Source organism: Cimex lectularius, unplaced genomic scaffold, assembly GCF_000648675.2.
Source record: "Cimex lectularius strain Harlan isolate CLEC.00 unplaced genomic scaffold, Clec_2.1 scaffold11, whole genome shotgun sequence".
In the NCBI taxonomy this organism is placed as follows: Eukaryota; Metazoa; Arthropoda; class Insecta; order Hemiptera; family Cimicidae; genus Cimex; species Cimex lectularius.
This window is the reverse complement of record NW_019392673.1, coordinates 587,192-605,110: the sequence shown is the minus strand read 5'-3', so window position 1 is coordinate 605,110 and position 17,919 is coordinate 587,192. Positions and strand designations below refer to the sequence as shown.

Genomic DNA, 17,919 nt, shown 5'->3' with positions numbered 1-17,919 from the left:
CTAAGTAAAGCAATTGAACCAATGACCTAGTACTTCTTAATAGAAGGATCGAGTCGATTGACTGAACTAAGGAAATGAAACAACAATTAACAATAATAAACCCCACTTCCTAGTCTCCGTTCAGCATCATCATCATCATTTACAAAAATATACCATGGCTACAAACATAATGAATTAATATTTTAATTTTTTAACATAATACAAATAAAAAATAACACATCCCATAGACGGGCGTCCTCACAATGCTTTCAACTGTTATTTAATTTCCAATTCAAAGTCCTGATGTCAATAAATTTGACCGAAAGCTCGACAAAGAAAGGAATGCTCTACGTTTTTCTACCTGGCCTCATCCCCGATCCTTTTTCAATCAATGTTAAAATTTGAGAAGGCTGATCACAAAATAACTACATATTTTTTTATTATAACATTTTTAAATGTTTATTATTGAATTGATCTATTTAAGTTTGAAATATTGTAATACGAAATTTTTCAATTTGACCTAATTTTGTTATCATAGAAAGGAAATATTCTAATATGAAAAAAAAAAATATTCTAATTGCAGTAACAATAATGATTTGATCTAATTTTTCAACCGGATTGGTTAAGAATCAACATTTTTCTATTTATTTGCTTTTGTATTAAAATAAGATCAGTTTTTGTTGAACTGTTGAAATTAAAAGTTATTTATATTTGTATTATTTTACCTCTAGAAGGTAGATATTTTTTAAATTTTAATGTTTTATTCATTCTCTTTTTTATTGCCTACAGATGGTAATCTGTTTTTGTAATAGTTAAAAATGAAACGTTATTTCAATTTATGTTTTTCCTGTAAAAAGTATTATAATTAGCATTTTGTTTATTAATTTTAAGCCAAACTTGCTTTTGTAAAGAACAACCTTAACCAACCGATATAAGAACAAGAAGAATGAATTAACTCTTTAATTTTCTAGTCCATGGATGCAAAGAGGAGATGTTGAAAATAATGTAGAAAGTTAATTTTTACCCCGTTCGTTAATCCTTTCCAGTAAAACCGTCGGCCCTATTGTTATTTGCCAAGGACGCTCGACAAAGAGCGTAAAGCAAATCTCTTTTCTTTTGTTAAATTAATTATATGGATGACGAGAGGGCTCGTTCTAATAATGGACTTTTCATTTAAGACATAAGAAAATTTTACGAAAACCTATATGCACGCACGTTTAATAAGCTATAAAATTTTTGGTTTCTCGCTAATTACTCTCTGATAGGCCGACTTTGTTTCAAAGTACAATGGAGACCGTTTCGAATGGGCTTTAAGCTTGATAGACAGAATAATATTTCAACGATTTAAAAAAATAAAAATAAAATATTGATCAAAAGTTCACTGGGTGTCGGTCTAATTGTAGAAAAAAAAAACATTCGTCCAGTTTTATTAACAATCAAAACGCCTTCTGTCCTTTCCTCTTATTTCTGTCATTAAGGGAAAGAGAAGTTGATCCCGTTCTTGGACAAATTGCTATCTCATGAAGGAGGGATCATAAGAAATGCCAACCCCGCGTCTCTAATATGCGGACGGGCGGTTTGTAATTGGCCCCGAGTCGAAATGGGAAGTGGACGTTTTTAAGGGTGAGGTCAGTATTAGGTTCCTACATACAAGAAAAGCCTTTTTAAAAAGATAGTTCTTACGCACAGTAAGTTGTTTTGCAACGATCGGATTTTCTTAGACCTAAAATTGTCCTTAATAAACGTATATAGAAAACCCACAACAGACACTATGATACCAGCGGATTTTTCCCACCCATGGTCCCAAAAGGCTGCTGGTTTCATTTGGCTCATAGACCGGATGTTAAAACTACCATTAACACCTGCTAACTGTAAAAAATAATTAGAAATTATTAAAACCTTAGCAAAAAACAACGGGTATTAAGAAATATTTATTGATAGGTTGCTAGTTAAAATAATAAAAAAATTAACTTTAAAGGAATCAATAATAGGACTCATCCACCCCACCACAAGGTTTCCGTTGTTTGCCATACATTAGTGAATTATCGGAAAAAGTTAGTAAAATTTTTAAACAAGAACGTTTTAGAATAACTTTTACAAGTACGAGTTCACTTAAAAACATTCTCTCAAAGCCTAAAGACAAGGTAGACAACTTGGCAAAAAGCGGGGTTTACCAACTCAATTGGAATGATTGTGATATTACATATATAGGACAAAGCGGTAGAGAAATAGAAATGTGAGTAAAAGAACACTTGCCTAAATCGAGCAAATTTTCAGAATTTAAGGACTATCTAAAAGAAACAAAACATAATTTCAATTCAAATTTAAATACAAGAGTGTTACATAGTTTCAACAAAGATTGGTTTTGAGAAATTTGAAATTAAAAAATGTAAAATTGGTGATAAATGCATTAATAATATAACAGATTTTGATCTACCTCCCATTTTAAATATGTACATAAATAATATCCAACGTCCAAATAATTAATTTAATAATATTAAGTATTTACTATTATAATATTTATTTGTGTTATAATTTCCGCGTTTCGCACGTTCAAATTGAGCGCCATTAAAAAAATCAGCTGCTAATTGGAACGTCGCGTTGGCGGAGGTATCAGCGGGTTCACTTTGGTAATTCATGTCGAGAGACGTGATTGTAGAAGTCCTTCAACCTGATGATGAGCTAAAGCGCTCGAAATCCGGATCGTTGCAAAACACCTTACTGTGAGTTACTATCTTTTTAAAAAGGATTGAACACCACACTCATTCCATCATTTATCATTTCTACAAGGAAAGGTGGTCGAGGCGGGCACATCCGAATCAATTCCACTAATTTCATGGTGCAAAAATGTAAGAAAAAGTAGTATTTTTTGACATTTCAACAGGCAAACATAACTACGATAAGTCTTCATCAATAAACCAAGCAAAAATAAATAATAATTAGGCGAATTCAGCCAGTTACGCTATTTATTATTTAAAAAGAATTAATTTTGTACCTGCATCTTTGTAAAATGTCTAGAGGAATAAGTTTCTTTCTTAAAATGTACCCGTTGGTTTCATAGAACATCCTTTCTTTTGTTGTGAAGTTGCCAGCACCAACCATCGTACATCTAAACAATTCTGGTTCCCACTGGTGCATCGTCAACGTTAAGTTTTCGAAAAAACAGTCTGTTTTTTTCATTTTCATGTTAAATTATGCTAATAGGAAAAAGGATACGTTTTTACCGCTTCGGTCCATCTGGAAAAAAAGTTGTTTTCTTCTTAAAAAAATGTTAACAACGATGAACAAAGTTACACCCTGCCCAAAAGAAATCAATATGTCCGTAAGGTATTCGTTTCACGCGGTTCCTGTTAAGCGACTAATTACAAAAGCCAGGATATTGCCCCTAGAACATTATCTAAATATTTGTAGACGTTAATTTAGAACATGGCAAAACAGTGGAAAATGTCTGTAAGCGATAAATCAATAAGTGCCTTAATTTAAAAATAATTAGCGTAATTACACTTTCTAGCTGTAAAAAGACGACTAACCTAGTTTTAGAAACAGATAATAATATATATTTTGCATTATAATATCCTAAAGTTACGAATTTGTTATGGTGTGTGACAATAAACGCGTCCCGGTACATTCTCTTGGTAACTAACAAGGGGAGGCTATGTGGGATCATCGAATTTGGAAGGAATAATTGAACAATGAAGTGTTTAAATTAAATAATATTTTGACAAACATGTTTACAAATATACATTAACGAGGAGGCAATTAATTTTTAAAATACGGAACTAATGGTGTCATAAAGGTTTTTCATTGTTCATAAACATCGAACAAGGAAAAAATCAGATCTTGACTCAATATATTTCATCCTTATTTCTTCTTCGATATATTAATTAATAAAAAGCGAACGTTTCCAGGGTTGTTGGTAGATGTTTTGATTGTGTTTTTCATCAATTAATTATTGAACCAATTAAAAAATAACTGGATGCGATGATGTAATTTTGACTGGGGGTTTTTAACGTTTTTACAAGCCACCAGACCAGAAAAGGATAAAACGGATTTGCCTTCGTTAGCTCACAATTAAACTTTTGGGTGTTATGCTGTTTTACTATATTCATTTTTTGAATATTTTTTTAAGGTTAGTAACAAAAACTGATCACTCTCGTAGGTTCTTCAATGTTCTATCCATTGGTGTTTCAAGCTGAAATAAATGCCATCAATGCTTTTGTTTTAGAAAATCTTAAAAGAGGTTACATTGGACAAAAAATATCCACATAGGATAGCCAAGCAGTTATTAAAGCATTATCAAGTAAAAAATCACTTCAAAATTAATCAGTGTATGCATCGAAAATCTCCAAAAGCTGGGAAATCACTACCTGTTGATATCTTGGGACCAAAACGGGGGACGTTTGATTACGAAAAAGCGACACACTGGCCTGAACTTATTCTCGGGATAACAAAAACAATGACAGAAACCTCTATGAAAGACTTGATCTGAAAAAGGTAAAAGGAGAAGTGGATTGGAGGTGCTAGAAACAGTACGCTTATGCTAAAACAAACTCCATCAAAACTGGCAAACTCACTGCTACAGTTAGAGAGGGCTAAACTCAGAGGATTGAAAGTATTATTTACCAGTCACTAGCATCTGAGAAAACCTCTACACAAGCACATTCAACGATGTCCCATTTGTAGGTTGTGCACTAAGGAGGAAGAAACAGCAACCCATATCATCTTGGAGCCTGAAGCAACCGCTCAATGAAGACATAAATAACCTGGAACAACGACAGTTAATGACCTAGTACTTCTTAATAGAAGGATCGAGTCGATTGACTGAACTAAGGAACTGAAACAACAATTAACAACAATAAACCCCACTTCCTAGTCTCCTAATCTATACATATAATAACCTGGGATACAAAGCAAACCTAAGTAAAGCAATTGTACCAATGACCTAGTACTTCTTAAGAGAAGGATCGAGTCGATTGACTGAACTAAGGAACTAAAACAACAATTAACAACAATAAACCCCATTTCTTGTCTCCTTTCAGCATCCACTGATGTAAACATATTTACTTCAGATTTAATATATTATAGGACTTTATAGAATACAGTTGTGAAAGGTTGATGTTACCTGAAAAGTGAAACATTTCCAGTATAATTGAATAATGACGTCTATTCATGGGACATGCTGTTTGTAAGTAACAATTTGGGGAAGACCGAATATATCACTTCTTCCAATTTTTCCAAAAGCCACAAAACTCATTATTCGTGTAAAAATAGCAATATGAGAATTTTATAAACAAATCGTTTTCATATTAAAAAAAACAACATTGCCGGAATAACGGTTTTACAGGTAATCACACCTGAAACGTGTATTATGGATTTGCCTCGTTAGATTTCAATTAAAATTTGGGTTTTTACGCTGTCTTATATGTGAAAATCAACGAGACAACCGTTATTTACTATTTTCCATTTATTTATCCATGCGTGCACTGGAAATGCGTGAGTGGAAGGTCGGGATGCGCGGATGGTTGCAAAGTTAAGGGGTGTCCAACAGGTGAAGTGGGGATCCCTCCACTCCTGCAAATATTGTGGTAGCCAGAGACGAATCAGTCTTCTCCCGGTACTTGCCAAGTCCTGTTCTCACCGTCTGTGTCCCCCCCATACGACTATTTAAAAATTTACGTCGATCCGTCACGAAGTTTTTTTTCTTTCAAATATCTGTGCCAAGTGAAATTAAGTACATTAAGCCGTCCTTCAATCCTGACAGGTTGTTTGCATTTATTTTAATTTTATTTTTTTCAATAAACATATGGAATTGTATAGTACACATGGTATTGGGCTTTCATGGAATTTGGCAGGAAAGCTCTCGAACAATGAAAATCCCATACAGTGGAAAAAATAGAATAAATTCCTCGTAGTGCGCTATTTCAACACAAAATCTATACTCTTTTTTAATACATACATGTATTAAAACAGTTTTTCCCCTCCTAAAATGTAAACTGTTGCTTCATTCTTTCAGTTTTATATAATATTTTTAAATTTAATAATGCTTTTATCAATCGAAATCCCTTCAAACAAACTGACTTATGACAAACTTAAAATTTTATTTATTTCGATTATTATTGAACATTCGGCGTTTTTTAATTAGGCAACTATTTAGTCTAATAATCCAGACATAATTTACACAGTGAATTACAACAATACGTGCTCCGAAAACCGGAACAGTCAATCAGAAGGGGATTGTGTAAGAATTTAACACTTCCCCATTGTCGCATCAGCACAATAAGATTTATTGTAAATAAACACGTCTCCAGGCGTTGTATTGTCGAAAAAATAATCGTGTTATAATTTTGTGTTGTTGGGACGGAATATGTAAGTTCGTCGACTTTTACTTTTTCAAAAAAGAACGCGAACTCGCCATTATTAAGAGGATAGCAAAGTGAAGATGGTATAAACCAAAATTTCTGATATTGTTAAATATAAAATTACAGTATTGAAGATTGAGAATAATTAAACAGAAGATAAAGTATATTTTTTATTATCGAACCGAATATAAAGAGTATCATTTTCATTTAAAAAATACAATTAAAGCGAACTGCTTATTAATATCAAAATAGTAAATTCAGGATATTACACTTTCTTATGTTAAAAAAACATGATCACTTTTGATCACATCATCACAGGAACCTGGTTGACTGTATTTTCAATAAATGTATTGTTTAGGGTGAACGTATAGAACAATTTTTCCATTTTTATTATTTTTTAAAAATTCTGTAAAAACTGTGGATTTTGTAAACAATTCGTACTCAAATTAAAAAAAAAAGAATATTCCAAACGATTTCTATTTAAAAAAAGACGATTTCTTGGAACCTAGTTAGGTGTATTGTAAAGGATATGTAGGTATATGATTTGTGAAACGAGTTCTTCCATTGTAAATTTTTCAAAAACTCATTATTAGTAAGAAAATTGGAAATGGAGGATTTTCTAAACAAATCGTGTTATAAAACTCCAAATGCATGTTTTTCTCATAGTAACTCTTGATCTCGAAGAATCTAGTTTAATATGACTAAGATAATAATATTAATTTAAAAAAACTCATTATTAGAATAGAAATAGAAAATTGAGGATTTTATAATCGAATAGTATTACCGAAATTGAAAATGCATATTTTGGTACTAAAACTTCACTTTTGAACTTGCTTTGGTGTATTGTCAAAGATATGTATTTACATTTTTTATGCGAATTCATCAATTGTCAATTTCTAAAAAAGTCACAAAACTCAATATTTGTATGGAAATGCAAATTGAGAATTTTATAAACAAAACCGTGTTACAAATATTCGAAATACAAGTTTTTCCGATAGTAAGACTTGTTGTTCTAGTTTGTCATAGGTCTAGTTTGTTGTATTGTCAATGATATACAAGTATGTATTATTATTATTTTTTGGGGGGAGGGCACCAAATATAACAATTCTTCCACTTCTAATTTTCCCAAAAGCCACAAAACTCATTATAAGTGTGCAAATAGCAAATTGAAGATTTTATAAACGAATTGATATTGAAAGAAAAGAACATTTCCAACAAATTTTACTTACAAATAAAAAAAAGATATATATTTCTCTGATAATATGAATACGTCACTTTGAACCTATAATTTGTTGAAAAAGTCTATTTTTTGTGAACGAAAAAAAATTATTTGTCTAAAAAATATTAAAATGAGAATTTTAATACAAAGTCGATTCTAATTTATATAATCATGGCATTTCATATTCTCGAATAATAAAATTAATTAATCACTGATCAAAGATGTATGAATATATATTATTTTTCCACTTCAAATTTTTCAAATAGCCAAAAACTATTTATTATAGAAAAAATGAGAATTTTACAAGCAAATAGTTTTTCATTTGCCAAAACAAAACAAATCATTACAAACTTCTTTTTTTAGAAATGAAATATAAGCGTGTTTTGTTGTTAGTAAGATTTGATCTCTTTGATACTAGTTTGTGTATCTTCGAAGATAGATTTCTTTCTCAGAAGTGCATATAACAATTTTTCCATTTCTATTTTTTTAAAAAGCCCAAAAACTAATTATTAGTATAAAAAAATGAGAATTTTATGGCCAAATGGGATTTTAATTTGCAAAAACAAAGCAGATCATTAATAAAAACGACTTTTTTTACAAATTGAATAAACACTCTTTCTCTTAGTAAGAACTTGACTGTTGAATGAATTTATATTTTCTTTTGTGAATCGAATATAACAATTTTTCAAAAAGCGCCAAAACTAATTATTAGTATAAAAAATGAGAATTAAATAGACAAATTTGTTCGTAATTTGTAAAAACTTATCATTATAAGATACTTTCTTAAAAATTATATACATACATGTTTTTCTGATAGTGGGACTTAATCTCTCTGATCCTAGTTTGATGAATGGTCAGTGGTTTTTTTTGGAAGAGAATATAACAATTTTTCCACTTCGACTTTTATCAAAAACTCCAAAACTAATTATTAGTATAAGAACAAAAACAAATTAAGGATTTTATAATAGTACCTAATATTAGTACCTAATTTGTAAAAACATTGCATATCATTATAAACTATAACTAGCCGAAGGTCGAGGGTTCAATTCCCGCTCGTAACAATTACTTTTTCATTTCAACCAAGACTTTACATGAAAAGAATAATTAATTGAAAGAAGTAATTTGGTCAATCAGCCCTCTAAACATAATGGATTATAAACTATTTTTAGTAGAAATATGTACATGTTTTTCTGATCGTAAGATCTGATTTTTTGTTTCTACAATATGAGAAGTGTTGTCCATGATATTTAAACTCGTTTCTAATTTGTAAAAAAATATGTATATTTTTTTAGAAGCATGTATCCATCCACTTCCCATTTCTGAAAAGACCAACTACTAATTATTTGTATAAAAATAGTAAATGTTGAATTTTATAAACAAATAGTTTTATAATTAAAAAAAAAATTCAACGGTCTGTCATACAAATAAATACCATATATTTGAGAGGTTTATCTTGCAGAAAAACACATCACCATGGAAGCTAGAATTATTTTATTTATTGAAGTTCTCGGACTTACATCCTCAGCAATCTACACTCTATCTTTATGTATGTTAAGACAGTCTACAAGTGTAGAAGGAAAATAATTAGCCTTAAGAATTTAATATTATAAACATACCTGTGTAAAATGTAAATTACTCGAAGTTTATAAAAATAAAATGTGGAAAGTAGAATGTTGTCAAATTTATTCGCAAATTAGAGAAAACAAAAAGTGAAGGATTATAATTAATGGTTGGGCTTTTTAAAAAAGAAAAAAGATATATAAGCATTGTTAAGAGGGATGCTTGGAAACAAGGAAACAACGTCGAAAGAAACAAACTTCTTTCTGTGTACTTACATACAGATATTTGTGTAATATTAAAATCGTAATAAGAATAAGTTTCCTACTCCGTTCGTAGACTTTCTAAACATGCATGTAGATTTCTGATGGGGGGATAAAAAAATCCGAAATATCCATTAAATAAAATATTTTACCTACCATGGTGATTCGTTTTCAGTACACAATTAAATCACCACCAAAAGTTAATTAAGAAGATATTTTTTGTATTATAACGATGGATCAAATGGTTGCAGTTTAAAACAAAATACGTGTGAAAGACCAGGAAAAGAAGGAAAACATGCAGGGGTCGGCGATGACTTCAGCCGTTTATCGCCCTATAAACCTTCCACTTTATATGGATAATGCATACAATAATTATAGATAATTCACTAATATCGTGGTCCGCTTGACCAATTAATATACTACAATTAATTAAGGTTTTTTAGTTGAGATAAAAAAGTCAATGGCACGAGCGGGATTCGAACCCACGATCTTCGGCTAGATGCCGCTGCTCTACCACTTGAGCTATCGTGACCTCGATCCACTCGGACACTAACTTCTCATCTCAACCTGACCTTTTGAATTTTCCCTCCTTTTTGGGGAGGGATCCTCCTTTATATTATAGATAATACACAAATCCCAGATAAGTACACGTGCCTTTCTCTCATAACAAGATTTGGCCACTTTGAACCTATAATTCAAGACAAAACAAAATCCAGATATGTATTTTTTAATATATTTTATTGGGATATATTTTGTAAAGATTTCATCATTTCAAAAAAAAACACGGGCCCTTTGTTAGTATAAAAATAGGAAATTGAAGATATTCTAAACAAACACATAGAATATGTTCACTCCCTCTCTCTCTCTCTCTCTCTCTCTCTCTCTCTCTCACACACACACACACACACACACACACACACACACACGCACGAACCGAATATCATCTTTCCTTCATCTTTTCAAAATCACCTGAACACATTATTACTATCAAAACACAAAGTGAATATTTCATACACAAACTCATTCCCAATTTAGAGCAACGAAATTTCTTACGAATGCAAATTATTCATTAAAAAAAATTAAATTAAAAAAATTATATAAAACTGCTAGGGAAAAGTTGAACAACGCTATGATAAATTTTCCGGTAAAAGAATCACGGATTTTATCGACGTGTGTCTGTTTTCATCACCGACGAATTTTTATTAAAAATTATGATGCAGCCTAAAATTTCAAAACAATTACATTTGCCAGTTATTAAAATTAAATTAACATAACATCAGAATCCAAAGGATTAATTGAATTACTTCATTAATTAAAATATAGTAATTAAGGAAAATTTATTTTGCAAAAAAAGAAGAAACTTCTTCACACCATTTAAGGAGGTGTAACCATAAACTTAAGAAAACGAGTCCGCCAACGCCGTTTCGACACTCGAAATATTTCTTTCTTTACACACACGCCATTGAATAAGCTACTGGTTTTTCTCTACTAACAAAATAACCTTAGGAAGTGGTCAAAATAACAAAAGGAACAGAATAAAAAGGAAATAGTGATTATTTATATCGGCTATACTTTTATATAGGTAGTGGTTCAAATTTTCATCGATAAATATTTCATGGTACGCGTCCAGCCTGCGATCAGACAGGATCGATGCGTGTTTGTTCACTATGAGATTCCGCGAGATAGCAAAGACGGATTTATTATATCCGTTTGAACAACTAACATGGGTTATCTTCCAAAGATTTTCTTATCAAAGCTGGATGAAAAATAATCCTGCTCTAAGGCCGAAAATCAACAAATACTGCTACGGGGAAAAATGGTTCAAGTAAAAATTCGCGTTTATCAGATTCGTTAAGTAAGACGCTAAATACTGCCTAAAATCAAAAATCATCTTCTTTAGAAGAGGGGGGGTCGGCTCCGTTCATCGGACAAGTGGTTCTTCAAAGAGAAGAGAGTCAAAAGAATCAATAAATACAAATACGTTATACGTTAAAAAAGTCTGTTAGCGACCCGAGGGACCCACAAAATGAAAGTAAATCGAATAATATAAGATATTTGATTTTAAAGCGTCTATAAATGCAGATACAGTGAACACATGTGAACTTGTAGTCCGTCCATAGCTAAACTAAATCTTTAATCATATTTATTTCCTTCAGGCAGATTGAATTAATATATTTATTATCATGTCACTTTCTAGCCTACATTGGTACAACTATTTGTTTAATCGGCTGCATCCTCATACTGGTAACTTTGAACGTAATTACAGGTCGATAAAACATTAAAAAACAATGACATGCTAGAAAATATAAGAGAAATGATTAGAAACAATATATAATAGTACGTGGATAAAATTTTTTTTATGGGTCTGTCTTTATATGACAGATACAAATGTTTTTGATGAAATCGTAGTCTTCTACCTACAAAATTTTTGTAGGTCTGCTACCACAGCAAAAGAAATCAAATGGAGAAGAATCTAATAAAGAAGCAGTAACTTCACCTCGTAACAATGAGTTGTATTTCTTTTAAAAGTTTGACTGAATGTTTCATACTGTTTTGAGCCTAATGTGAAAATATGGCATAAGTCGTTTCTTATTTTCAGTAAGATTTGGGAAATATGTTTATCGGACCAATTGCGTTACTCTTTTTGAATCAAGAAATCAACATAGGATTTTATCAAAAAGCACTTAACATAAAAAACTGTAAGCAAAAGTAAAAGTAACAGAACAGTCTTAAAAATGAAGTGAAATAGAGATAATAATCTGTATAAACACGAAATCATTCGCACGCATTAACCAAGGTTATTGTAATAGACCTGATTGTAAATTTTCTTTTTTGTTCAATTTCTGACAAGGTTGGTGATATTATTCATAAATTAACTGCAGAATAGTTTCAGCTGTAAGATATAATCGGTCATTGTTTGGAGCTTTGTGGGGCTTTTTCTGTACCATGTAAAAATAATTTTGGTTATTTTTCTTTTTTCTTTTGCAATTCTTACAAAAGCGTTATCCGTAAAAAATCCGCAAAACGATTGGGGGTCTTACACTTTGAAAAAATTAATAATATTAATTCCTATTAAATAACTATAAGGGTATTAAAAGATATTCTTTTGATTTATAAATATATAATTTGGGGTTATAATTTATTAAGTTTCGATGTTTCAAAGAACGCCGCCCAAACGCAATGGTACAACTAATAAACGAAATTTAAATTGTATACTTGAAGCCAAAATAAAATATTTTTGGAAAGAGTTTTTAATGACTCTGAACCACCTGCGCCGTCTCCACGACCAGCGGCACTCTAAGACTTAACCTAAACTCAAAATACGTCCGTTTATGATGCAGATCCTTTTTCGTAAAAATCATTTACACTATGGAAACGTCCAAACTCTCTAAGATTGTGGGCTAACGTTAGCCCACTGCTGTAGTTCAAATTTAAAAAATACGTGTGTAGAGATTAGTGACCGTTAATCGATAGTTATTCAGATATCAGGAGATGCGGTCGGGTGTGATGTGGTTTTCAGAAAAACATTTTCTTTATCGTGCCAACGTTTCGATCTTTTATTGAGATCATCTTCAGGGCCTGGGATTTACAAACAATGTTTACATTTAACAATTACATTTAGGATGTGGTTAAGTGAATTTATACAATGCAAAATATATTTTATATTCAAACAAAATATTTCTACTCACTCAAAGTGTAATTGTGCCATCCTTGCGTGAGAGTTCCAGTGAGATTTTGCTGTTTTATGTTTATTTATGTAAAAAATACTATATTTTTGCCAACATTTTATCTATTTCTTTAACAAGGTAAAAAGCGCAATCTGAGCTGATGCGTAAGAATTTAGAGTTTAGATTTAGTTTATACAATTGTCAACGTCTACAATCAGACCAAGGAAACTTTTTCTGAATGAATGTCGTTCGAAAATTTTAGTTTTATTATAATTGATTTTAGTTATTGCTTTTCTGATAAATTGGCATGTTAATTGAATTTGTTATCATAATTGATAAATTGTACTGCATCTTAATGAGATTTTGCATAAATTATCCGAAAAATAATATTTTATATATTTAGTTTCGAGATGAACTGGTAGTTTTTTCAAGGCAATTATATTAATACTTAACCGATTATCTGTTTAGGCAATATGTTTCTCCCTATTACGATTTGTCGTTGTGTTTGACGATTTCCACAGGGAAAAGAGGCAAGGTAGAAAGTTATCAAGAATTTCATTCGAGTTATTGGTTTCCTCTTAGGGCCGCCTTCAAGAATGAAACAAAACTCGAGTAAGGAAATTCCATTTACTCCCCCAAAGAACCCTCCTGGAGCACTTCAACTCCTGGATTTTTACTCTCCTTCTCTGTCTAATGTATATTTATGAAGTGGCAGAAGACTTTTGTCAATGTCAAGGCTTCGTTATTCGTCAATTCTTTCAAATGTCGTCAAATATATATTTGTGACGGAAGAAATATTTGAAGTTCAGGGCAATAAAAATATAGTGGGGATACATAGGCTCGGTAAAAACGTAATTTTATGACAATTTTATTTTTCCAAGTTATGCTTGGATTCAATTTCCAAAATGATTTAAAAAAAATAATAAACGATATTTTTGTTTTCGAACCGAATAGAAAGATTCTTCCACCCCTTCCCTTCTAAATAAAAAATAAAATTTCAATGAATTGACCAAAAAAAAAGTACAGGTTTACAGGGCGGTTCAAAAAAATTGCACTTTAGAAATCTGTAAAGGGGTAGAATTTAATTTAAAAACATGTTTTCTATCTCACTCCGTCGAAAACATGATTTTTGGGAATTTTTTTAGTAAAAACGGTCATCATAACCATTTTTTTTTGTTTCAACTGTGCACATTTCATCAAAATTGAGGTCGTTTTTAAAATTTAATTTAACGGTATAAAGAATGAGTACCCTTTCAGTCAAACTGATGGCCGTTTCGCTTGCAACCTTTAAAATTTAAACATTGGAAAATCTTTAAAGAATTTCAGAATAATTGATTTATTTAGTAAATTTCTTAATACTATTCTTGATTTTCTATACATGATTTTTTTGGAGTTATTTAATTTACTTCTCGAATGTAGATTGTACCAATCTTACCATTCACCAACTTACCTGTGAGACTGTTTTTGTGATATACGCAAATCTGCAGGAAAATCCACAGCGTTTAAGAATGCTTCCTATGTTGAAATTGTACAGGTTTGTGCTAGAGAAATGTCTAACAGTGGGATTGAAAGTGTTCACATCAAAGTCCACTTTGAATTTCATGCAAAATGCATAACAGTAACGGAGAATTTTTTGTATGCGACAAGTGATTTTTCTGTAAAAAAAGACCAAAAATCGTATTTTTTGTATGAGGTCGGTTAGAATGCCTATTCATTCTGTATTCTATTTACAATTCTTTTTCTGAACCACACTGTATATACATACAGTACAATTTTGCACTAAAAGAAGTCGTTTAAGGAATAAAAAGAATACTTAGTACTTAGTAAAGTAGTTACGCGCTTTTTTACAAAATAATTTATCACGTACTTGATTTTCACCTTCAAGTAGAGTTTACTATTTGTACTGAAAGGCTGCCAAATATTTTCTCTACTTCTTGTGCAATAATTACGTGTGTTAATTAAAGCAATGTACAGCACTTTTTTCTTATATGTTTTATGCTTAAGAATTTAGAGTCCTTTTGTCTTTTATCCACCATATTTTTACAAGGTGGGGAGTGTGATGGCCGAGTGGTAAGGGAATCCAACTCATTCGCCTCGCTAGCGGTCCTGGGTTCGAATCCCGGCATATCCTATGAGTTTTTAATTGTGATTAATGTGTGGTGCTTAGAGACCGTTAGTTAATGATTATTTGGTGATCGTTATAACTCCAAGTTTTTCAATTTCGAAATCCTGGAATAAACTCGTAACATTTTGCATCGGAAATGAAATGAAAAGAACACAGCTTTATCAAAATTGTTTAAATTTTACATATCCTACAGGTATTTGTAAAATTGAAACAATATTTACCAATCACAGGCTCTGAAGATGATCTCAATAAAGATCGAAACTTTGGCATGATAAAGAAAATGTTTTTGTAAAACCTACGTCACACCAGACCGCATCTCACGATCAGTTTAATAGCGCGGACCAAATCATTTACGTATATGAGGAATAAGAAGGGATCTAAGAAAGAGCGCTGTGATACCCATGCTCAACAACGTCCATTGAGAAGTACATTGTAGTGTTTTCATCGAAAAATCCTGCCAGAATTTATTTTCAAACCCTCTCACACCAAATCAGTTGTTATTATTTTCGCTTGTTCAATCACTTCCAAGACTATGTGTAAAGTTTTCCCTAAACTGATTGATAAAGCTGTGTCCTTTTCAATTCATTTCTGATGCAAAATGTTGCGAGTATTCCAGGTTTTCGAAATTGAAAAACTTGGAGTTATAGCGCAAAAATCAGTAGCACTGTTTTTGCCTCGCTTAACTTTTCCCTTTTCAACTTCATGCATATAGTTTCATTCTTGATTTTTTCCAAATATGATTTAAACTCATTATATAGTGTACAAATATTAATGATTTTCTGAACAAAATCGTTTTCAATTTAATAAAAACAGTATTTCAAACTATGATGATTCCACCATTCACTTTTTCAAAAAATTTAACTACAGCGAAATGCAAATTTTATTTAAATTTATTCCCGGCTCCTTTCCAAAACCAATTAAAACAATATGTATTCATGAATATATTAAGCGATATTTTTGATTAAAAAAAGGAGTAGTCATAATATTGCAGAAGTTGAAAAAGATGGCTTCGTCAAAATAAAAGTTAGTGCAAAGTTTGACAGCTTCATTTTCCTGAAAGTTGGATCTTCTTACCGCTACTTTATACTGTAAAACTTATCATCTTATTTAACTTCAAAAGTTTCCTCCGGGACTTAACAACGTTTGCTTGCGCAAAAACGTAGTAACGAGGGCTATCGTCTCTAAATGCCGCCCGGCCCGGGTTCCGATTGTCTCGTATAATGATCGGATCTTGATTTGAGGGAAATTTGAACTTTTTTTCCCCTCCTGACAGTATAATCCTTGAAATTGGTGGAAGAAAACGCATCTTGTTTTGTAAAACATGTGGCAGAACTTGGCGGATTTTTTTATCCTTTCAACTCGTCGGTTGATGAAAGTCAAATCGTAAATTATTAGCATTTTTTAAAAAGATATTAAACTCTTGAGAATTCACAATTCGGCAACACTGATTTAAAATTTCTCCAGGGGTTCTTAAAATGTCTAATTACTGGGAAAGTAGTCTTAAGAGAAAGAAAAAAAAGGACCTTATTATGTAGGATGTAAAGGAGTTTTATACCGGGGGTCGGGGGAAATCATCTAAACGGCAATGTTTATTCTTCAAATATGTATAAGGCTATTTACACAACTTGGTAAAGCCGGTAATTTATTAGGCGAACGTTCTGAGGGATTGGTAGGGAGAGGCAACAAAGAGAATATTGAAAGAGGATTAGGATTGCTTTGTTTTTGTGACATAATCTACCCTAAGTCAGGAAAAAACAAGGGAAAAGGCATTGCGTACTTCTCTATATTAAATAATATAAAATGAAAATTTAAATCAACACAAATCGAATGTTAACATTTTATTCAATTAAATTTTAAATTTTTTCACCAGTTACGCGATAAATTGAAATTGTCATGTTCTGAAAGGAAACTATGTCCAGAACAGGTTAAAAATAATGGCAAAAAATGAAAATTTAATTAAATAAAATATGAAAATTTAGATCAAAACAAATCAATTTTTTACATTTTGTTTAATTAAATTTTTAATTTTTTCACCTGTTTACACGATAAATTGAAATTGTCATGTTCAGTAGAAAAAATATACTTCCAGAACAGGTTAAAAATAATGACAAAAAATGAAAATTTAATCGAATAAAATAACAAAATTTAAATCAACACAAATCAAATGTTAACATTTTACTCAATTAAATGTTAAATTTTTACCATTTTTTCACTAATATTGACATGGCCGAGTTCTGAAGGAAAACTACTATATCTCTTGAACCAATCGATGGCTTTTTGAGTTTCTAATATCAATTATTTATAATGGAAAGGAAATTTAAAATGTGGGAAAAATATATCCCCAAAACTTCATTGATTCTTTCTAGAATGTATGGAGTTTTCTTTCAGAACTCGATAATTTCAATTGATTTAATTTAAAAAAGAATAAAATTGAAATTTTAATTGAATAAAATATGAAAATTTAAATCGACAAATAAAACTTGTACATTTTATTAACTCCTCAAGAATTGGTCTGATTTTGAGTTTCAGGTATAACTTTTTAGAATGGAAAGGACTTTCAAACTGTGTGAAAAAATTCATTGATTCCTTTTGGAAATATTGAAGTTTTCATTCAGAACTTGATAATTTCAATTGATTTAATTTAAAAAAAGAAGAAAATTGATCATTGAAACCAACACAAATAAAAATCTATATTTTTTCAATTAAAATTTCAATTTTCTCTATTCTCCAGGTCAAATCGACAAAATTT

General features: G+C 30.9%; 2 protein-coding genes across 2 annotated transcripts in view; one reads left to right on the top strand and one right to left on the bottom strand.

Annotated features, from left to right (window-relative positions):
- The window catches only part of LOC106669446 (phytanoyl-CoA dioxygenase, peroxisomal-like), a 116,419-nt gene that overhangs the window by 6,594 nt on the left and 91,906 nt on the right, over positions 1-17,919 (bottom strand). Inside the window, exons 3-4 of the mRNA XM_024225367.1 lie at positions 3,196-3,216; positions 2,975-3,108 (exon numbers count right to left, since the gene is read on the bottom strand). Of these exons, the coding sequence (XP_024081135.1) occupies positions 2,975-3,108; positions 3,196-3,216 (155 nt within the window). The remainder of the gene's footprint in view (positions 1-2,974; positions 3,109-3,195; positions 3,217-17,919) is intronic.
- The window catches only part of LOC106669444 (histamine H2 receptor-like), a 153,138-nt gene continuing 140,698 nt past the window's right edge, over positions 5,480-17,919 (top strand). Inside the window, exon 1 of the mRNA XM_014398931.2 lies at positions 5,480-5,740. The gene's annotated coding sequence lies outside the window, so the exon portion shown is untranslated. The remainder of the gene's footprint in view (positions 5,741-17,919) is intronic.